The sequence below is a fragment of the Seriola lalandi genome, unplaced genomic scaffold, assembly GCF_002814215.2.
Source record: "Seriola lalandi dorsalis isolate HSWRI2012SDOR001 ecotype SW California unplaced genomic scaffold, Sedor1 jcf7180002054599, whole genome shotgun sequence".
Lineage (NCBI taxonomy): Eukaryota > Metazoa > Chordata > Actinopteri > Carangiformes > Carangidae > Seriola > Seriola lalandi.
Window position 1 is genome coordinate 331699 of NW_019525152.1, and position 23102 is coordinate 354800.

General features: G+C 43.2%; 2 protein-coding genes across 5 annotated transcripts in view; one reads left to right on the forward strand and one right to left on the reverse strand.

Moving 5' to 3' along the window:
* parpbp (PARP1 binding protein) overlaps positions 1-5286 on the reverse strand; it is a 14530-nt gene extending 9244 nt beyond the window's left edge. Inside the window, exons 1-6 of the mRNA XM_023419371.2 lie at positions 5250-5286; positions 4714-4869; positions 3723-3959; positions 3495-3599; positions 2336-2506; positions 2029-2183 (exon numbers count right to left, since the gene is read on the reverse strand). Of these exons, the coding sequence (XP_023275139.1) occupies positions 2029-2183; positions 2336-2506; positions 3495-3599; positions 3723-3959; positions 4714-4863 (818 nt within the window). The 5' untranslated portion in view covers positions 4864-4869; positions 5250-5286. The remainder of the gene's footprint in view (positions 1-2028; positions 2184-2335; positions 2507-3494; positions 3600-3722; positions 3960-4713; positions 4870-5249) is intronic.
* nup37 (nucleoporin 37) overlaps positions 1-18468 on the forward strand; it is a 20757-nt gene extending 2289 nt beyond the window's left edge. Inside the window, exons 1-10 of one of the 4 annotated variants that reach the window (XM_023419377.1) lie at positions 5578-5646; positions 6845-7047; positions 7131-7252; positions 11105-11177; positions 11420-11514; positions 16780-16870; positions 17631-17812; positions 17898-17948; positions 18085-18178; positions 18269-18468. In XM_023419377.1, the coding sequence (XP_023275145.1) occupies positions 6892-7047; positions 7131-7252; positions 11105-11177; positions 11420-11514; positions 16780-16870; positions 17631-17812; positions 17898-17948; positions 18085-18178; positions 18269-18382 (978 nt within the window). In that variant the 5' untranslated portion in view covers positions 5578-5646; positions 6845-6891 and the 3' untranslated portion in view covers positions 18383-18468. Of the gene's footprint in view, positions 1-5577; positions 5647-5666; positions 5810-6844; positions 7048-7130; positions 7253-11104; positions 11178-11419; positions 11515-16779; positions 16871-17630; positions 17813-17897; positions 17949-18084; positions 18179-18268 lie in introns of those variants that run through there. The other 3 variants (XM_023419378.2, XM_023419379.2, XM_087177413.1) reach the window with 3 other exon arrangements.
* The last annotated feature ends 4634 nt before the right edge of the window (positions 18469-23102 follow it).

A 23102-nucleotide genomic window follows, 5' to 3' on the forward strand; every position in this document is an offset into this window, starting at 1 on the left:
GATAATTCATCAAAGTGAGGGGAACAAGTTATTTAACAAGGACATGCTTTGATGTAGCAAAGATGACCATGCTTTAGCAATCCAAATGTTATCATGAGAAGCTTAGATGGGAGTCATTACAGGGATTTCAAGGGGATACTAACAAGCTGCAGCGGGACAGGTGGATTTCATGATCACAGGTATTATTTCAGTGCACAGGTGCCTGCAAGGCTGATACACCGACTGTAAATATGAACAGCAGCAGCAGGGCTCAGTTGAGCTGCTGAGCTCAGTTCAGCTTTCTGAAATGTAATTCAATTAATGAGCATTGAAATCGGCTTCAACCACAGAGGAAGCAGAGTTTAACCTGAACTTGAATTGCAGGAAGACATGAAACAATTCAAAGAAAATTCCACTCAAATCGTAAATCCCCCCCGAGTTTCACTGTATTTGACTTCAGTCATTGGCAGATACCCAATCGTACTTGACTTTTCTGGGAATCTATTCCCCTCCTCGGCTTGGGGCGATTTCTCTGGAAATGTATGAAGCCACAGTTAAATTAAATTTTTGTAATTTTGTAAGGATGCATTACTTGGAATGGAAAATGACAGATAATTGTTCTTACCAGAATGTTTGGGATCATCTACTACAAATTAGTGTTTTATCCCTCATTATAGATAGAAAGGAAAAAAACTGCTGTAACTATTAAGATGATTTTATTTCAACATCAATTTCTCAATTCAAAAAGCCTAAAGGATACAGTCATTCTAAACTTAAAGGGTATGTCTGTGTGATCTTACTTCCTGTGTATCCAAAGCCTGATATATCTTATTCTTTGGTGCCACAGAGCTCCGCCTGTTGCCTGAACATTATTTCAAATTCAGCCATAAATAGGGAAACATGCTCTACTTGTTGGTTAGTATTTAGTTTTTAAAGTTTAAATGAAATTCCAATTCCTTTATTCATACTTGATTTTATCAGAAAATAAGGTTTTATCATTCAGAAGAAGTGGAAATGTTTAGTGAAAACCATTCGGTGCGCCATTAAAAACCACAAAACTGTAACTTAGTGTGGTTTTCGAATTCTGAATAGTTATGGCAGGACTACATACTGGAAGACTGCAACAGCTCTAAGTGGCTTGATGGTCTCCTGCATTAGGTCGAGGAATCGGTTCACCAAATGGACCGGTCCTGAATGAGTTCCTAGAAATACCGCATGGTGATCCAAAGTTGCTGTCTAATGCTGGTCTGGACAGCTTCAGACACATAATGATGTAAATCTTCCAAAGCACTTCAGGACCGGGGCCACAAACAAACAGCTGTAGAGACTATCCAAGGAAAAAACAAATAAATTCATTCCATCAGACTCTCTCAGAACATCAGCAATTGTTTCCATCAGATGGAAGATTTTTAAAGCCCTCAGGGTCATATTAATGCAGCTGGCTCTGCCAATCAAAAATAATGAGAGATATATTAATGAGCAACATTAGGAGGTGCTAGTAGGCAAATTGGTTAGCTTTGGACACAGCCAGGCTAGCTGTTTCCTCCTGTTTCCAGTCTTTATACTAGGCTAAGCTAACTGGTTGCTAGCTATAGCTTCATACTCAACAGACAGGTGTGAGAGAGATATCAATCTTCTCCTTTAACTCTTGGCAAGAAAATGAATATGCCCAATTTCCCAATAAGTCAAACTATCCCTGTTATGCATTTAATGATTAATATCTACATCACATGAAAATATACTGTATATCGTACAACACAGTCTTTTGTTTTCCTCTTAGTTCAGTTCTATTCCCGTTGATGAAATTGATGAATTGCAACTCTTTATCACCTACTTTCCTACTTCGATTCAAATTGGATTTGAAGTCAAAAACTGAACTTGAATCCATCAAGAATTTACAATTCATTCCTTAAATTCAGTGATGAATGGAGCACATCCCGGGCCTCCCAACAAGAACAGCTGATTCTGTCACAAGCGGGGAGGCTTTACTTCAAAAGCAACAGTAAGACAGGGAGCGAGTGGAAGTCTGGATTAAGCTGTATTGTGTACCTTGGGTCAGGAATCTCCCCCAGTATTTCTTCCAGGTTGTCTAGAAACTGGACAAAGTCAGACAGGCCTTTGACATGTTTCCTCAGTGGGTCAGACTCAGCTGGAGCGTAGCCCTTCCCTCCGAGCTGGATGGCCCTCACAAAAGATGTCACAGCCTGCAAGAAGCATGAAAAAAAGAAGACCTAAATGTTGCACCAGAGAGGATTACTCCAATTTAAAAAGTCATAGTTTTGGTTTACTTGTTATGTAATGCACGAAAACATCATTACTCAAGCCCGAGGACATGCTGAGTGTGGAAGTTTCTTACCAAGAAGAGAGAAGTGTTGCTGTTATGTGCAGCGTGCTTGATGTCGGTGAATGCCTGTCGTCCAAGTGTGCGACTGGGGACGTCAAGGGTTAGTGCCAAGGCCATGTCATTCTTGGTGTTGACAAGCAGATTCAGATAGGAGCAGAAAACCCGTCTGACTGCCATTTTCATCTATTAAAATACACAGAATACACATTATTGAGTTATCACTTTCTTGTTGAGAGTTAGATGGGAAAATTAATACCACTTACATCTGTCAGTTATATAAAAGGTTATATCCAGCAGCTGGTTAGCTTAGCTTAGCTAGTGTGGCTCTCTCAAAAGGTAACAGAATTTGCCAACCAGCCCTTCTAAAGCTGTGACAACAAGTTATATCTCATTTGTTTAATCAATTTAATTAAAAATCAAGATATGCGTTAATCAGTGAGCTGGTGGTGCAAGTAGGTGGATTGTATTACCTTCAGACAGAGCTAAGCTAGCAGTTTCCCCCTTTTTCGAGTCTTTGTGCTCAGCTAACTAGCAGCCGGCTGTAGCCTTATATTTAAATGGACAGATACGAGTGTGGTAATGATTTTCTCATGCATCTCTCAGATGAACACATTTCCCTAAGTGTCAAAGAATTCCTATGATAAAACTTTTGGCCAGTCCAGGTCGTGTTTATCAGCTACCAAAAGGGACAGTAGCTTTACTGCCGGAGTAAAACTGCTAAAAACAGCAGCTGACAGCCTGTATTAAACTCCAAAAATTACATCATCCTAACTGGTAGTGCAGCAGCAAGCCTCCACTAAAAACTCATAAATTTGCAAGTGACAGAAGAATGGAGGAAAGAGAGTCCGTTACAGAAGCACTTGTCCAGCCCCACATTGTGCAGTGTTTTAAACATCTGCCTGGTAATTGAATTCACATTGCACTCTTAAATCTGAGTGATATGATATAGAGTTCCTGTCAATAAGAGCAGGATGGATTCCAGACAGAAATTAAGCTGAAGACTGGAAAAGTAAATGCATGGATTATTGCCAGCAGGAGAAACAGCTTTTCTTATTACTAAAAACACTTTATATGAATGTAGAGGTTAAAGTGGAAATAGGGGATTTCTTTATGGGAGTTTATGATATAAGTTACACCTTTTATTAATGCATGAGAGCAGGACTGGGCCTACCTGTGAGCTGCATGGCCTGTCTTTACTAGATGGCGTTGACGGGACTGAGGAGTCTGGCAACTCTGAGACCTCCATGTTTCCTGATAGGAGCTCAAACAGCTGGGTCTTGGCAAAAGAATAGAAAAAAAATATTAGAGATAAATTAATTGGTCTTATCCCTAACTCAGTAGGCAATCTGACCATCCACAATCAACATCATCAGTCTGATTTCAACCAGCTCCTGCTCACCGGGCTCACGAGCTCTTCTGGATCGGAGTCTACGATCCTCAGCTGTTTGTACATGAAGAGGATATCAACCAGGTCCACGGTGTTGGAGCGTTTCAGGAAGGATTCGTATGCCTCCAGGATGAGATCATAGTTCTCCAAGCGTGCAGAGTTGGGGGGTGGCAGGTGGAGTTTGCCTAACAGTAAGTGTTTCCAGGCCATCAGGACATCACTCAGAGCCACTTTGAACTCTCTACCATGCTGTCACAGGAAGAGAGAAAACAGTTTAAGGAACAGCCATAATTACTGACGGCCTGGAACCAATCAGTTCAAATGCAGAAAGACCTTCTCCTGCAGCCCAAAAACAGGCCATGAGCGGTCTCAGCCGGAAACCAGTGGTAATGTCATCAGTTATAGATGTGATGACAGTCAGCCTGATGGTTCAATTCAACTATGCCATGATGATGTGAATCGGGCATGTACAGCCTTGTATTTAGGCCACCATATGATTTACAGCAAGAACACTGCTGCTGTAAATCTGAATGTTCTCAATGCTTTATTGCTTTTTTTTATTGAAAGTATTTTGACTTCTCCATGTTCATGTCCGTTTGCCAAACGAATTAGAGACAATTGAGTGACAAAAAAACAGATGTATTCCCAGATAATAAGTCCCCAAAAAGGCAAGTAAGATTATCAATTTCCACAGCACAAGAAATAGTTGGTTTACCCTTGTCTTGAGTGATGAATTAACTTGCACTAACATAATGTGCCTTTGTGGTGTTGGATATTGTTGGCTTGCTACAGATTTTCCATTGCAGTTAACACGGTGTATTTCAGCTCTTTCCTCACATTATCATATTTGTATTTTTAGACAGTTTTTATGTGTGTTAATTAATTGTTTGTGTGCATTTGTGTTTGCAAACTTTTTGCCACTAATTGCTCCTTGAGAGGCAAATAAAATATTTTGTATTTAACTGAATAGAGGGTGGTTTGAATAAAGCAAAGTAATTGTTACCTGCTTGTTCACTTCTGCAATGGCCAGCTGCAGCACCATCAGCATGCCATCAGCTCCATGAATGGTGGTCCTCTCGGACTGTAAAACCCTGTGGCACTCTCTCCTGACAGTTTTCACCATAAGCTTCAGACGGTCTCCTAAAGCCTCCATTGTTCCCTAAAACAGCACAAAAGGAAAATGGTTGAATTACATGACCTAAAACAAAGATAACCACTTTACATGATTCAGGTTTCAATTTTACCTGAAAAAATAAGGATTTACTGCAGAAAACAGACTTTAATCATAAAAATGTAAATTTGAAGGTGTAAAATAAAGTTATTAGACTTCAAAGTGAATTCAAAAGGACTATATGACATAGTTTTCTCCTTGAAAAGAAAACCAAGCGTGTACTGCTGAGTCAACTTACAATCAATTTATTCCAAAAATACGACTCGTGTCTTTTTGTCAGCTCCCACTACATGCATATATATAAATAAGTGTTTACTAAGTATTTGGCTACAATAAATCACAAATAATGTTCATTTAATGGTGCAAACCTCTAATATTGTAGCAGTCTCCAACTGAACACGTCCACGACAACAGGCAGATGTTTTGAAATTTTAAATTGCCGATGACGTCTGCAGCCCCCTGGCCAATCAGCTTGTAGTATACAACAATGGGGGGCTGCCTGATTAAAAGTACTTTTCCCTTATATTTCTTTTTATTTAGTTTTCCGAGTAATATACTAGAACGTGTTGATTATTACCAGTTAAACTTTGAAACTCAATCGTATGCCTGTAAACTGCGACGTAATTTTGTTGTTTTCATTTACGTTGCTTGAAATCACCCCTTTTCATCTCTACCCAGTGGTACGTTCCATGTCGTAGCCGGAAGAAGGTTGAAAACATCCCAAAGGCGCGCACGCTTTGACTCATCGAAATAGTTAAAATTAAGGTGGTAAAGTAAAACATTCAGTACTGTATTCTGAATAGGAATATACCGTAAGAACTAAGGGATAGTTATTCATTTGTCGGTCGCAGCGGTAAATGGAGAAGTCAAGCTAGATACACTTTGTTTGGCTAATTGCTAGCTTGCTGTGTACTCTTATCTGAGCCAGGTAGTAGTCACGTTTTAGCTCTGTCACTCACAGGTGACACTTTACGAGTTATGCCTCTCACAAGTCGTTAGTCTCATCATATATTTGGCATGTGTAACTTTACTTCACAAGGTTATTAAGTAGTGTTGTGGGGCTATCGGTGTACCCTCTGTAGTTAAATTGGGACTATTTCTAAACTAGAGTTCAATTTACAGCAAATAAACCACTGCTATGTGTGATTGTTGTTTGCCGAATTGATGGGTGACCAATATAGTTTAGGAAAAATACCCATATTATGCCCTATTACGTATGTATTCCTCTGTATATACAAAGTTATATTAAAAAAAGTAAATATTTGAACGAGGTTTGGTCTGGCGTTCTCTGACAAATCTAATGCTTACATTGTGAGAGTGGCTGATTTAACTGTCTAACTGTACTGTTCAGAGGCTGAGGAAGTATTTTATGTTGAATTCATTAGACATTTTATTATTTTAATTCCATTTAAATGGTCATGAGCAGTCAGCATTATGCTGCGTTTGAGAATATATCGACACCAGTCCTCAAACTATACAATCCGGTTCAGTTGAGTATTGTTTTGTGTGGGCATTTATATAGTAAAATGTCTACATTTCCTTATTTCACTATAGTCTACGTACTTAGAAAAAGCAGTACTTGTGGCTCTGCTAAAGCTAGGGGTTGAAATTATGGAGAAAGCCCTCCATCATTTAATGAACTAGTAGTTATTTTTTAGAAAATGAATTCAAACTGTTTTTGGATAAAACAGCCAAACAGGAATATCTATTTTTGGTTCATTCAGAAGATTAATGACCTGACAATCAAAATACTTAATTGCCTCTATATGAAAATCTGGAAATTGTATTATGTTAATTGATTTTCAGTATTCACAAGATAAAGGAATGGCTACCTATATAACCATTGTCACAAAATCTCTAAGCAGTTTATATTGTTTTACTCAAATTTAACTCAAGCTAATGTGTAATTGTGTTCTGCATACAACTGAATAATTGTCCTCTGTCCTCTTTTATTCTGATATAGAACAGTTGAAGCTCTAATCTTAAGCCACTCAAACCACAACACACAACATGCAGGAGGACTCTAGCCGCAGTCCCAGCTACACAGTGGCATGCGAGGACTACGTCCATGTGGTGGAGTTCAGTCCTTTCAGCTCTGGAACCACTGCCTCTCTCCTGGCCTACGGTGGAAACCAGTATGTGGTAGTGGGCACCTGCCTCTTCCAGGTTAGAGGTGCAGCTTCACACAACCTGGTTTACCTGTTGCACTGTGATTTCCCTCCTTTATGAAGACACGCTTGTTCCCACAGGAGGAGGATATGGAGATTGAGGGAGTTGAATTCAATGTCCTTCGAGTTTTCCATCACGATTTACGCGTCGATGCTCTTGCCTGGAGCCCTGAATCCCGGCTGGACAGGATACCCACTATCAGGTACTGCTGCTTTGTTTTCAGCACTGCCACAGCTGCACTCATGGTAGCACTTGGGGTTTAATTTTGGCCTAAAGATGGCACTAATCAGAGGGTTCCTTGTGTCAGAAGTTATTAAGTGTCAGGTAAGAGTTAAAAAGATCTCAAAACAAGACAACTTGAGAACAACTGTTTAAAAGCAGGAGGCTACCAAATCAACATTATCCGTTCTATTGATTGATTGTCTTCTGGACTTGAGTATCTTGAGTATCAACTTGAATGCCATGGGTTTCAGCTGGCACATCTCACATGTTGCAGCTTCCCACCAACAATGAACCTTGTAAGACTTTTCAAATGACTCCATGTTTTCATCATTTCAACATCAGCTCATCTGTGACAGAAATGGAGGCAGCATAATCTGACAATCAGATGCTTTTGTCCGATACAACTTCTGTTTGTTTCCCCCATACACATACATCAGGAGCCACTGAAGGTTCAGGCTGACTTTGACATGTAGATAGGAGGAGCTGGGCATCAAACCATCAACCCTACAGTCGATGGACACGCCCGCTACCAGCTAAACTATCCGTAGATTATATGAAGTGTGTTTGCTAAGTAATTAATCAGTTTAATTAATGACCTTATTAGCATTTCAACATAAGATGGTGTGTATGGTGGAACAGCCGGAGCTCTAGTGCCTCTTATATAAGAGGTCATCAGAGCATTGGAAAAGGATTAGAAAGTCTTAAGCCATGCTTAACTTCCACATCAGAAACCTGACATTCATATCTTTTAACACAACAGGATAATTATTCGCAAACATTCTTCTTCTGACCAGAACAACAGGCAGTTGTAGTGAAAGCTCAGCAGCCACGCTGTGTGAAAGTAGTCATCACTGTCACACTGCAGCTGCCAGGATGTGAGCCAAGTTGTTTCAGGTGGCCTTGGACAGGAGGGAAGTAGCCTAACTGTAGATTGTTAGAAAGCAAGAGTTTCCTCCTAATTGGAGCAGGGGATGGGAAGGTTCCGCGGTCCCTCCAGAGGTGTTTAGGCTTTCTGTAATTGAAAAGGAAAGGCAGCGATAATTCCCAGCCTTCTGTGGTTTACTCCACAGGCCCCTTGAGCCAGCCCTGTGACGTGCGCACATGTTATTGCGCTGATGACTACCCACTCTGGTTCCATCCCTCCCTTCAATCTGCACGTAGCCGTGCCTTCCAGGAAAAGTACAACGTTCTCACAGGCTCGCCTCAAACAGGGGCCCAGAGAGAGCGAGAGAGATGAGGGGAGGAAAGGGGGCTCGAGCTGCAGCGCTGCCACCAACCACCACATCAGCTTGTAATGGGAACAAATCTTAGGACTGTTGAAACTTACATAGACCACATATAACAATTGACATGCTCCCAAATAAACAAACTTTATACAGTGGACAACTCACTGAATGACAGGTAGAGAGAGAACAGGTAATGACAGGGAATGAAGGGGGAGAGAAATGGGAACAACATGCAAAGTCGGACTCAAGCCAGGGACACTGCAGTTCATGTTGGGGCATCATGACCTCGGATGCCCCTGGGTAGACTGTGATTGCAAGTTGCATCACCAGGTAAACTGAAAATCCTGCTTGCATGTGACTGTGCCAAAACTGAAATGGACATCCATCAGTAAATGATATGCTTTTCCAAATGTATGTTGCAGTTTGCACGGAACGGATTTTAAATCCCAGCTTTGCCTGGCGGCTGAGTTGCTATCACACGTACTGCACACAACATATAACCTCATTGCCTCAGGTCTCTCTCCTTGTTTTTTTGAATTACTGAAAAAACAAACAAACAAAACAAAAAACAAAAAAAAAAACCTGCTCATCAGAAAAGTCTGCTGTGTCATGACTCATGAGTGATGGCAAAGACAAGAAGTCTACCCCATCTGACAAATAACAGCCTTATTTAATTACATTTTGTTCACTGGTTTTGCACACATGTCCTGCCTGCGCAGTGACTGACCAATCACAGTGATTCTCAGGGCAAATTAGTTTAGAAATGGAAAACTCAAGCTAACAAGGAGAGTAGAACTGTTGTGGAAAGAAAATGTTACATCGGATGTTTGAAAGTATTTTGGTTTTTAAAAAAAACAAAAACAAGAAGATGATGTGGAACAACAGCAGGGACTTTTCTTTCTGTCCAAAAACAGCTGGAGCTGTGAAGCCAGAAACTGATGAGTTAATGTATGTTTATGGGTGTCACCGGGAGGGTTTCACATGTGGGGGGGGGGGGGTTATTTTGTCCCCCTGAAGTCCAGACACCATTGTGCAGGTGCCTTGACCGGCCATTAGGGGTCACTCATGTCGTGACATGGTTGAGGGCAGTTCACTGGCCTCCAACCCATTTACACAACCAGTGTTTGGTGGAACGCCAAACCAAGCTGAAAATACAACTACTGGTAATCAAACCCTCTCCGAGACGGTGGCCAAGAACGTAACCCCTGCGCTAACTGTGTACCCCAACTTTTTTGGGAAACACGTTAATTTGCCTGGAGTCTTGTTGTCGTGGTAGTGGTTGCCAGGCCACTAGGGGAGACTGCAGGAAGTAACTGTGCCTAGCCAGTGGTCGCTAAGAAAGTTGCACCGCATAACTCCCCATAAAACCACAATTTGCCGTTTTTACACTCATATTTCATAAACATGATAGTGAGGTGCTCGAAGCCATATTTAAGAAATTCTGACAGGGCCAATGCCCACTGGTTCCCCTTTTTTCTAGCCTTTATGCTAAGCTAAGACAACAGGCTGCTGGCTGCTGCTTGTCATATTCTCATTGAACTCTCAGTAAGAAAGCAACAGAGCATATTTCCCCAGAATGTGCAGCAAAAAACGAAAACATTGTAAAAATCATTAGGCTCACGGCTAATGGAACTTGCAATGGAAGATGTTTCGGAGAAGAAAACAATCTGTCAGGCTTCAAAATTCAGATGTTGAAGCAATTGAGAGAGTTCCACACTTAAAGATGTTCCCTCTGCCTAAAACGTTCTCCTGTTTCACACAAAATTTGCATTCAGTTTGTGTTTTCAGGTCTCTGTGGAGGGTTTTTTTTTTTTGCAGGAGACATTTTTGCCTCTCATTTCTGTCTTGTGCAAAAACAATAATCACTGTGATTTAAAACAGCAAACCTAAAATTCACTGGTGAAGTTCAGTAGTTTCCCCTTTTGATGGTGCCTTTATATATAATGCAGGGTTATTGGCGGTCAGTCAAGAAAATGGCTTCGACATTAAACTATAGAAAACAAAAGCAAAAACAGGCAGAATGTGTTCCATGCTTCAGTCCAAAGTACAACACTAATTTGTAGGGTTACAAAAGGCCCGTCCTAATATAATCTAATCTACTGTAGCAGTAATACCCCGAAGCACGTTAAGGGTGTTTGTAGTGACATCATGCCAAATCCATCTGTGCCTGCGACTGAAAATGTGTGAACCGCTGTCTGTTTATTCTGGTGATATGTGTGTGTTTTTCTTGTCATAAGTGAGTTAGTGTAATTGTGTGAATAATTGCAGGCACTGGTGTATACGAGGACTGATTAGAGGGAAAGTCCTCTGCCTGGCTCTGCACAGGTTTTTGAACAGAGACATGCGTAAATGGCGTGAGGAATCTTGTTTTTCTCCCTGTTTATCTTAGCTTGCAATTAGAATCTCCCTGGCAGCGTTTCCACTGATCGCCGTCCAAGTTTCTACCACACACACTGACACTCTCAGCCAGAGGTGTCAGTCTAGGCGGTTGCAGGCATGTATGCAGAACAAGATGTTGTCTGTCATTGGGTCTGTACAGTCTGACTCTGTTTTGATGTTCTTTCTTTGTTTATTTTCATATCTTCTCTTTCTTTTCCTCTTTGCAGATTTTGCACTGCTGCAGCTGACAGAAAGCTACGCCTGCTGACTTCTGATCTTCAGGATAGGCATGAAGTCAAGGTAGTGCAACATCTGGAGCACATTGGCCAGAATTGCGCTTGTCAGTTGGCATCAAACTTTCTCTACTTAGCACTGACATTTGGTACTTAGTGATACAGCAAATGTAGCCGTGCACACAGAAAGCAGAGCTGCAGCCGGAGTGCAGAACCCGGGTTTGCTGGAAAATGTTCTATTTTTATGGATAATGTTTATTGATCATGTGTTTGCTGTTTTACATATTGTTTTTCTATACCGTTGCCTAGGTGATGGAGGGACACACCAGCTACATTAACCATTTGGTGTTCGAGCCCACAGAGGGGAAACAAATTGCTTCCGTCAGTGATGACCACACTTGCAGGTCCAAACCGTTTTGTTTCTGTGTGCGTGTGTGTGCGTGTGTGTGTGTGTGTGTGTGCTTCTGATTTTCAGTTCTGTTCTCTGTTAATGGTGCAGAAAGTCCTGACTGTGTTTCCACAGTGAAACTTGATGCTAAGCACAACATGCTCCGGTGTGACTGTGCGTAAGCACAGAGCTGCTTTGTAGCTTTCCTAGCTAATTGGTTAAATATGGAAATCCAATTAGGTGCAGAAAGATTTTCCTCTCTAAGGGGGACCTATAATAAGGTCCCCAAATTTTCCTTTTCAATTAATGCTAGAGGAGGGAAAAAGTGTGTCAGTAGCCAGGGTCACTGCAGGGACAACCCCCTCTACATCGGCAGGCTGGTTCTCTTGCAACATGCAAACCCGTGTTGCAGTACAGGGCCCTGTTCTTACACTGTTCATGTGCAGTAAATGTCTAGATAGATACTTCAGATTGAAACCAAAAGTTGCAGTGAGGTGAAGAGTAGGGCTGCAACTGGTCATTCTTTTCATTATGTATCTTTATTTTCTCTATCCAATGTTTGAGAGAAAAATGTGCATCACAGAGTTTCCCAGAGTCCAAAGTGGCATGTTCAAAAGGCTTGTTCAGCAGTCTGAAACCAAAGAAAGTCACGTGACAGCAACAGATCATCACATCGGTGAAGCTGGAACCAGAACCAGAGAATGGTTGGATTAGTCTGTTATCAAAATAATTCTTGAAGTAATTAATTGTTCCTACGTTAGTTTAAGTGTTATGTTTTTGCCCATTGAGGCTGTTTGAGAAACGTAGGTGGTGGTAACGTCAATAGATCCGACCATTGTGATTCTGTATTTGGTCAATTTCTTTGACATATCAGAAAATAACATTTCTGATTCCGATTACAGATGATTCTTGTGTTGTCACTGTTACGACCAGTTAAAGTTCATGCACTTTAGGCTGATTTGTCTGATTAATCTCTTTTTAAATGTAATGGGTTGTAGTCAGGGCTGTCATTTTTTCAAAATCATTTGAATGCAGCCCATGTAGCCCCATCATAACCGACTGTATCGTGCACAGACAGCAGATTCCACAGCCTCACTGGAGGGACAAGCTAGTTGTTAGGAATTTATAGTCACTGGCTTTCTGATGGTCGTGTCCTGCTCAGTGCCCTTGTCCTACCACATCAGGCCGTCTGAGATCACACAGAGAGAATGAGTCTCCTCCACTCCCATCCACTCTCCTCTTCCCCTCCCTCCACTGACCAGCCAGAGAAAACAGGAGTGCGCTCCATCTGCTGAAAGATTTAAATTCTGTCATGTTGAGAAAATATGGGACGCGGGAGGAAGACAGAGGCGGAACAAGGGATAGATCAAGTTAACAGGAGAGGACCTTCCAGTCAGCCCACACAAACTGAGGCTCGATATGAGAGGAAGAAACTGGTCCTCGCAGAAAGGGGGGGGGGGGAGTGTATGTCTGCATGCATAGGCTCATGACCTCTCCATCACTCTGTTAGGTTTGGCAGCTGTGCCTCTACTATAAGTTTGCTTAGCTTTGTCATCACTGTCCCCTGTAGTTGTGGGAACTCTGCCGCTGCCAACATGCAACCTGACGCTGCAGCATCGAGGTGGGGAGCCAGACTCCACTTCCTCAGGGGAGTTTACATTTGGCTCGCGTAGTCTAAACAGCTCGTGGTATCAGTATAGACGGGAGCGAGTCTGTGGGGAAATGTGCCACCTAGGGATCACGAGGGAGCACTGCAGGGTCCTGAGGGGATTTGGGGTTGACTGAGTTCGCCGATGAACTCGGGAGAACGCACACCTGCCACGGCTGCTTCATTATATGTATGGACTCGAGCGTTTGTTCTGTTCTCGCTGATAATCTGTGTTTCTTGATCTTTTGTGTTGTGTAAGGGAAATATATTACAACAGCTTTATATCTCCTCATCCAAGCTTCTAACATATCCATCCTGACCTTTTTATAGACTGACCTGTCGCCACAGCCCCGTTAGCTTCATCCCCTTCATCAGCTCCACCCAACGTCATGTTCTGAAGAACTTCTTATGACTGGATTAACAACTGGATGTTATTTAACACTGTTAGTTATAAAAAATGGGGCTATTGATACAATATTTTTTCCATGCATTTGAATTATTTAGGTTGGTTTGTTAAAACTTGCATTTGGGGTACTACCCCTTGTGTGCAGAAGCGGGATGTTTCAGCCATTTATCCTTTTTTAAATTACATTTAGCTATAAATTTAAACATTTATCAGTTACATTGAGCTATTTCAAGCATATAGCCACTGGTTTTTAGGTTTAGCATTTATCCATTTTAGCAGTTTTATCCATTATTTTAGGTAGCATTATCCTTTTCAGCCATTTCTCCATTACTCTTAGACATATTTAAATAATTTAGCCCTTTTTAGACATTTCAAGCAGTTTTCTATTTCAACTGTTTTTACTCTTAGATATCTATTTAGCTATTTGTTTTAGCTGTCTATTTAAACAGTTGAGCCATATACTTTCAGTTATCCTTTACAACCATTTATCTGTCACTTTAAGCTTACTGTGCACTATTCCTCCGTCCTCTCAGATGCAACACATGGTGTTACAACTGGCTCAGGCGGGGAGATATGTACTGTGCAGTCCTATTTGTGACATTATTTGTGTCTTCATTTTCCTCCTCAACAGAAATATCTGAATATATTTTTGAAATCAAATTATTTCTATTTCTTGAAATGAGTTCAGCTACTCCACATACCCACCCCAGCAGCTATAGACGTCTCCTTTGAGGTACAAGGAGGCACTTTTCATTTTAAATGCATATCTCTGTGAGGCATTATAAGGGGATCCCTGAACTCACCAGATGTATGGGAGGAAACTAGCTCCAAAAAACATATGAAACGGTTTTCAATAACTCTCTCAACAGTAAAATTGCAAAAGATAATGTTAGTGTTTCAAATCTAAATTAAATCTTGAGCAGGTCCTGTTTGGATACATGCTGATGCAGACATTGTGCACCTCCACCAGGGCGACCCTGCCAGGCACCGGGATGGGATTGTATTGTTTGACTCTTCCAGTTCTCTCCCTCCAGAGAGTCACCTTCGATTATTTACTCTGCTCTCTACAGTAAATCGGATCATACAACGCTAACAGCATTTCCCGTTTCCTCCACGTACGGGAAACACTGACAAACCGTAACGCTGCGGCCTTGATGTTTTCCCACTTAGATAACACAATACGGGACTTCAGATGTCCTTTTCAACTCTGTTGTACATGGACGCGGAGTGTTATTGCTTGATATAGCGTTATGCAATTATACAGTGTTTTATCAGAGGCGGTCACGTGTGTTTTCGTGTCTCATGTCTTTCACCTCTTTCGGCAAAGTTTATGTTTTTTTGGGGAGCCGGTGCTCTCCATTTGAAGGGCAGAGTGGTTGACCAAAGTTTGGCCGTTGGTGGTGTAGCGTGCAATTGAGCTCCGCTTGGCTAGTGGTCTTAAAGAATAGGGTTTAGTCGTTGTTTTCCTGATGTGGTCTGGGGGTTTTTCTACCCCCCCTCCCCCCTCTCAGCCCCACTCATGCTCCATGGTGGAGGCTCTGGCTGAGTCTGCACATGGGCAAAGGAAAGAAGCCCAGAGTTTCGACAGGGCTCTATCCTGCTGCAGGGGAGACGAGGCAGGAAAAGTTGAGTGTTTACTGAGGTCTTCATCTGAGACGGGGCATATCCTCCCCTACACCGCACCACTGAGGACATCAATCTCTCCAACAACACACTTGACATTTAGATGGTCTTTGGAGGTACTTTTTGGGCTTTATTAGATGATGTCTTCTGCATGACCTCATCAGTCAGCGCCTTCCCATGCTTCACAAGCGTTTGTTTTATATTCCCAGAAACACTTGTAGCCTCCCACCCCCTGCCCCTGCTCCCCCATCCCCACCTTTTCTTCTAGTTCAGGGATCGTTCAGATGTGGTTAACCATAGATCCAGGTCTCAGGAACCGCAGCTCCCTTCGTCCAAGTGATTCATTACATCCGTGGTGTTTCTCAGCTGCGTTTGCTATCACATGTCTTATTTAGCTGCAGAATTGGCTATTATTTTAATGAAGATCGGTCATAATCCTCACACAATGTTTGATTTCTCGGTCTGCGTTTGCTTGCACGACCTCTCTGTTTCATTTGCATAAAGTAGGATACTGTTCAACTTCTCTCCCCTGCTCTTCCTCAACTGACGTGCGTTCTGCTGCCCTCTCTGTACTCCACAGAAAATGAATGGCAGCGGGCCGCCCACAGCGAAACATTTGCTGTAATGTGAGTGGAGCGTAACGCCGAGTCAGGCGAGGGTGATGTCCCCCCCACCACCACCTCCTCCTCCTCCTCCTCCCCCCTTCTGCCCCTGCTATCATAGCTCAATGTAATGCGAAGCTGGCGTTTTCCCTGTAAGAGGAATCCAGCATAAGTCTGTCTGTCTTCACAGCTCAGGGCCCAGATCTGAGAAAAGAACCCGTTTTCCCTGGAAAAGCTTGAAGACCCCGTACATCACTTGTGCACAACTTGCAGCAGTTGGAGAAATCAGGAGCAAACATGAACTTGGATGAAAACACGCCGTCTATCATTGCCCCCGTTGTGCGCCATAAAAGCCCGTTAGACACGTGTCTCGCATTGAGCCACAAACTCGGGGGGAAAAGTTGAGGATGAATTCTGCAGCAAACAGAACCAGAAGAAGAAACAACTCTTTTCTTTTTTTTTTAAAAAGAATATATTGGCATACGGTAACGAAGAAACATGCAACCTTATATTTACCACACAAAAGCTTTCTGGAGAAGGAACTACGTCATCATGTTTTGCATTGAAAGAAATCTTTGGGGAGGTGAATTTTCTTTTTCAGCTATTATGTAAGCATCTGAGGGGTGACTCAAAATCCAGTGCTATTTTTAGAAGTCTGCTCTAAAACCCTATCTTTGTTGTTAATTAAGACGTTTCGGATTTTTGGGCCAAGAGCGGTTCACATATCGAGGAGAATCAGTCTGTAACATTACTAATTAGAACTGATTAAAAGTCCTGTGTTTGTTACCCCGTCGCGGTAATGAGACGGCCAGAGAGGCTTTTTGCAGTGAATTCTCACAGAACTTTCAGCATCTAATGAAATGGTTAACTTCACAAAGCCTGATGTTAGTTAGTAAGAGACGCACAAGGTTCTGCCCTGCCTCGTCAACTGTGCTGTATCTTATTGTTCATTTTTAATACTCGTTTTAACCTTTTTTTTTTTTTTTTTTTTTTTCTCAACAGGGTGTGGAACCTGGATGGGAATGAAAGCACCACTCTCAGACTGCGCTCTCCGGGCATCAGCGTGTGCTGGCACCCAGAGGAGGTCTTCAAGGTAGGAAGGATTTGTTTTTTTTTTTAGGTACATGCTGATACGATGAGATCAAACTCTCTTGGGTCGGTTGTCCACATGCAAACCCCTGTACATGCACCAGCAGTATGACAATAACACAGTCAGGTGTGAGGTTAGGCGTCTGCATGTGTTTATAGCTCAGGCCAAGTAGCCAGTAGATGTCAGGACAGTGGATTTGGTTGCAGATAACTTTTTCATTATTGGGACAGGAGAGAAGGTCGTTATGGAGCGGATGTGACCTCACCTTTTGCGAGGTGGTTGGTGGGCTTTGTGTAATTACCCTCCCATGCTCCTCGCTCAGCTCGGACGTCCTGATTGCTATCAAACGTGCTTGATGTTGCTGCGACTGCTCAAATAAGCCAAACATAATACACATTTTGCTGTGAAATATCCTCAAATGGTTTAAATGGGGACGACAATGATGATGACGACGACGGTATTCATAATGTTACAGTCCATTCACACCCTGCCTACTCTCCTGTCTCACCTCCACACACCTGGCCAGGCGCTGGAAAGGTTTGGGGGCAGGCTGTTTCAGATACTCTTCCAACCTTTTGACAAGCACTTCTGTTGAAGAATCTCGATGCCGTTAGCGCTGCCTTTGATGATCGCTCTCTTTCTCCACCATTACATGCTGAGGCAGGCTCTAGTCCTTAGACAATAAGCGGTTGTTGAAAATAGTTGGATGAACAGTAGGAAACGTGCAGCTGCTGGTTGAAGTGACCCGTCTCTCCTCTCCAAGCTAATGGTGGCGGAGAAGAAGGGGACAATTCGCTTCTACGACCTGGTCACCCAGCAGGCCATTCTGTCTCTGGACTGCGGCCAGTCGCCGCTCATGTCGGCCGACTGGTGCCTCACCAACACCATCAAAGTCGGCGCTGTGGCGGGCAACGACTGGCTCATCTGGGACATCACTCGTTCCAGGTGAGGAGAGGGAGGATGTACGTTATTGATGCTGCTCGATGTATCGATATGCGATATGTCTAAACCTTGTTCTCACTGTTTGCAGTTACCCGCAAGAAAAAAGGCCAGCGCACATAGATAAAGCACGGTTATTCAAGTAAGGAAACCGATTCATCTTTCTAAGTTGTCAACGGGTACAAGTCTGAAAATCATTAGCTTTAACCGTTGATATTATATTCAAGCAGTTTTACAGCATGTGATGACATTCAAGCGGATGTTATTCTCCTCTTCAGGTGGTCTCGCGCCAATGAAAACCTCTTCGCCACCACTGGATGTCCAGGAAAAATCAGTAGTCAGTTACTCATCCACCATCTTGGCCACCCACAGGTCAGTCAGATGCTTTTCACAGTTCAGATCATTATCTTTTTAATGTTCTTTACAGCTCCGGTCTCATGTCACATATCGATGTTGTTACAGCCAGTGATGATTGGATCAGCACCGGTAGGATCGGGCCTCAGCTGGCACCGGACGCTTCCGCTCTGCGTGATCGGCGGCGACAGGAAACTTTGCTTTTGGATGACTGAGATGTAGACGTCTCTGCGGCACAATCCACGGTGGATAACTAGATCCTCTGTTTCTATTCTAGTAAATGTTCAATAAAATATTTTTCTGAGTAACTGGTGAGTTTTTATGGAAATTGGCTGCATATTTGAGCTTTTCTTGTTTTGTTTTTTTATATACATATTTCTGACTACCCCTTCAGGTCAGCTACAGATAAACAGCAGGCTGGTCTGGTCTCTGCGAAGGGCTCACTTTTCTTTTCTCCGAAGAGTGAGTTACATCAGTTGTCTGTTATGTCCTGCCAAGAGAGCTGTAGTTCAAAGGAATGTGCCGAGGCTTCGGTGCCAAATCTCCACTTCACCAGTCAACATGATCATCATACTACAGGTGTTCTCTCTCTCTTACTGTTTCTCAGTTTTATCACTATCCATGACAGACTTTGAATCATGTCAGAGATATATCTTTGTATGGGCTGGTCCACCTGCCGTGGAGTGAAGTGAATCCACAGAAAGGTTAAGGTGAGGAGAAACTAGGAGGTCTAGCCGTGCGCCAATGTTGGGCAAACCCTGCGTGGGGGTGGGGTGGGGTGGGTAGGTTAACAGGGTTGTATGAAATGTAATCATAGGAAAAACCCTGGGAAGCATTGGGAGTCTGAGGCCATTTCAGGTCACCTGCCACTGCATGGCATGTGAACTGAGCGGTTGGTGAGGATGCAGGGAGAGGAGGAGATGCGCGTTACCTTACCTTGGAGGATAATTATCAATGCTCCACAGACCAAACATGGAAGACGAAGGGTGATTCGGCAGGAACTTGTAACATCCTCCGGTAAAACAAGGACTCATTGTACTGTCACAGGAAGGCCACGTGTGAGAAACCACCATCTCCACTTTCAGTCGTACGCCGGCTAAGCTGCACAGGGCACTCATTTAATTAACGTGATCATGAATCATCCGAGGTGACAGCTGATCACTTGTTTCCACAGATGTACTTAATCTTCAAGGGTGTAGCGTTGGATGAATGTGCATTCATACTTGAGTGTCTAACAGAGCCGTTTATTGTACTTTATTAATGTATATGTCAGACGAAACACTAGGTCGTATTGTGCAACGATGTCTCTGCACGACAGAACGGAGCGAGCACAGGCCGTAGAGACCTCCACTCTTTCAAACCAGTTCGTCAACCTTGTATATTTCTTGGACAGGGCGCGTTAACCGCCATCCACAAAGCATAACATGCTACCGCTCTCCTGGTCCACTCTTGTTTGAACAAGTCCAATGTGGTCTCCACTCCCTGCGTTTGCTGTGCTTAAGGTGCAAGTGGTGCTGGAGCAGCTGCATGTAACACGGGAGATGTCAGTGTCTGAGCAAGAGGCTGCCATTTTCATCTGTGCACACTCTGAGTGCTCTCCAAAGAGTATAAAAGCAGCCATAGAGGGCACTGGAATCGCTAACTGAGCCAGTTTCCTTTTGAGACATGCGTCATGAATCTCAGTGGCTTCACAAATCCCAGTGACTCAAGGACACCATCTGATGGCCGACGAGCAGAACTGCATGAAGATTTCAATCCATTTTATCTGTGAGGTGATTTCTGCAACATACGATCTGTCTTGGACCTCTTACAAACTCACCTCTTTCCTGGAAGCACGTCCGCAGATGTCACTGCCCCGGGCCTCGATGTTACCTTTGATGTAACCTGAATGAAGCTATTGTGCTTCACAAACAGTTTGATCTCTTGCGGTAGTGGTGTGTGTGGACTAATAACAAACTGTGAAATGGATGAAAGAGAGATCAGACCGCCTTAAAATCCTCACCAACTTTCTCCTAATCTCCCCCTCAGATAGTTCTTCTGCGGCCCTGCCAACTTTAAGCCCGGGGCTCAACAAAAAGAGAGCAAATAAAAATAATGAGGAGCATGATATGAGGGGAAACAAAGAAAGAGATTAGAGCTCTTTGAGGCCGGTGTTTGATTTAATCTCACGGCTGGTTTGTTTGCGATGCTTTCCCAGAATGAAGTGATTATGTTGATCTTGATGAGTGGAAGCGACTCGGCCCAAAAGTGCTCCATTACTACTCTCGGGTGGAGTCTGTTGATCATCTAAACAGTAGATTCGCTCGTCAAACACTTTTGGGGAAGTTGAAGGATGAACTAACTAAAACTATATAGATCAGTTGCAGGCTATTAATAAACGACTGCTGGTTCGCCGGGTGTTTATCCTTCCCCAGTATGACACCTGTTTGTGTAGTTACCCCTCCAACTGAGAAGAAACCCCTGAGGATTTATTAGTGACAGTCACTGAATGGTCTTCCTGATGAACTACATTGAAAGTGGTCATGTTGGAGGACATTAAACGGAGCTGAAGAAGTTAAAGAGATGGGAGAATAATCAAGAAGTATAAACACCATATGTTTGGAATAGTTCAACATTATATTAAATATGCTTATTTGCTTTTTCCCCCCTCAAACCTTAATGAAGGATGATGATTGATCTCCGTGTCTGTGCAAACGCTTTTAAACTGGAAACTAAAGTGTTTTGCCTGACGAGGTTAAACATCCAACCAAAGGGACTTTTCTCGATCTGGCAACCAATGATTTCTCACTAAGGGATAGTTCGTTTTCGGAAATATGCTCCATTGAATCTGTTTCCGAGACCGAGATTAGAGAAATGGTTTGATTCTCACGACTTTGTGTGAATTATTGGGACGGATAGTCGAAGCGTGTCGAACCTTATTTACTAATACAGACCACCATCGATTCTAAAGCTGAATATATGTAACGCAACTTTATCTCATTTGTTTAACTTGATGTGAAACTCGTGATTATATATTTATGATTTGCTGATAAACTTTCTTTTGGTCTCTCGTTTCTTGTCAGACTGAAGTCAGGATGTGCCGTGTGTTTGTCGGAGCTTAGTAAGACTGAAACCTCCAACACTACACCTTGTTTAACACCTTGTATCTTGTTTAAGCCTGAACTGCTGTGAAGTTAACGGTTTCTAGAGGAGCATCCACCATCCACTGATGGTTGTTCTTATTAAAGGAATAGTTCTACTTTTTTTGAGGGGGGGGAGGCTCACTCAAAAGAGAAGATTTATATCGAGCTCATGACTGTGCTCTGTGCAGAGCTGCAGTCAACACGTGTTTAGCCTAGCTTACCGTGAAAAGTGGAAAACAGCAAGTCTGGCTTTGTCCAAAGTGAAAAAACTCACATACCAACACCTCTTACTTGCTTACTCTTTTGTCCCCAGTGGGAGATAAAGCTGCAATAAGCTCCCTCCATCATTCCCTATCCTTGGCAAAAAAAAGTTCAGCCTCACCACCAGTTAAGTTCATCTTGGCTACCTCGTCAGTACCAGTTCTGTGCCAGGTCATTTTGGTCTTCCAGGTTTTATTTTGCCTGGAGGAGTCCGTCCCAGCGCAGCCTCTGGGATGAGATGTGCGTCCAGTCGAAGCACGTTGCCCAACCAGTCAGTCGACCCTGCCGCACCTCAGAGATGGATGTTCTTGCTTTTGTCGTTTCTGTGTAATTGCACTGCTGTGATCTTTTCAGCCCACAATCCTTTTCACATCGCCCAGGTCTCCCGCCGGCTTTCAGAACCAAAACGATGGGACGGACTTGGTGTTATTCTTAACATAGATGGACCTTTGGTTCAGGCTGAAGTGCTTCGACTTCCAAATGTTGCAGAGCTGGGAAAACATCCTGGCCTAACCCCAATCTTGCTTTGTGCGCTTTGCCCTGAAGGCCGCCTCGTTATTACATTTGTTTAACGTGAACACGAACAAAAATGTTGCCAGCTGTTGGAAAACTCCCTCTAAAACTACAAATTGTCATATTTACATTTCTCTTTTTTGTGCAAGTTAAACCACACTCGGTCTGCCTCTTCTCACCTGTTCCCTCGAATGACTGAAGCTGTTATACAAAGCATTACCAAATGATTTGTCAGCCATTCGCAAAACTATTAGCTCCCTATCAGGCCTTAAATCTTCAGATTTGCTCACACCTCACAGAGTGTCTTTCCCTTTCTGAGTTCTTGGGCCTGAGGGCAAAGTGAACCCCGTGACCCTGCTTCCAGCTCGGAGGAGCCAACCAAGCCAGCGTAGGGATGGGATGGCCCTGACATCAATAAAGGAAACACTTATGGTTGGAGTCAGGATGATACAGCGTTTGGGATTTGCGGCGAGTACGCGAGGCACAAGAATCTAGCTGGATCCCTCACTGGTCGTCCTGTTGCCGTGGCGACCCGCTTTTGTTTAGCGCTCAGCAGATTCGGATCCTGGCGGTGGTTTCATGGGGATTTGTGGATTTGAGAGCGCTGGACGTAGAACGAGATACAAGGAATTATAAAGTGTTTGACTTTTGGTTGGAGAGAGAGTGTGCATGTATGTGTGCGCGCGCGCGTGTGTGTGTGTGTGTGTGTGTGTTTGTATGTCCGTGTGTGTTTGTGCATGTGTGTGTGTGTGTGTGTGTGTGTGTCCCGACTCACTTGTCAAGCAGTAGATCACTCTTTCCCTCCACTTGCTTTATCCTTCTCTCTCTCTCTTCACACACAATTTTTTCTACTCCGCAAACACAGGTTTTCCCAGGGAGGCTGAAGCGGGGCTTGATTTACTGTAGAGTGGAATTATGGGAAGGGAAAGCTTCCCGATACAAGGTGGCCGATGGGAGGGTTTGCCAGCCACCGTGCCGATGGTGTTGATGCTTTATGAGTCCTGCAGATGGAGATGATTTGTCTTTTTCGAGGGAAAGCTTTGACA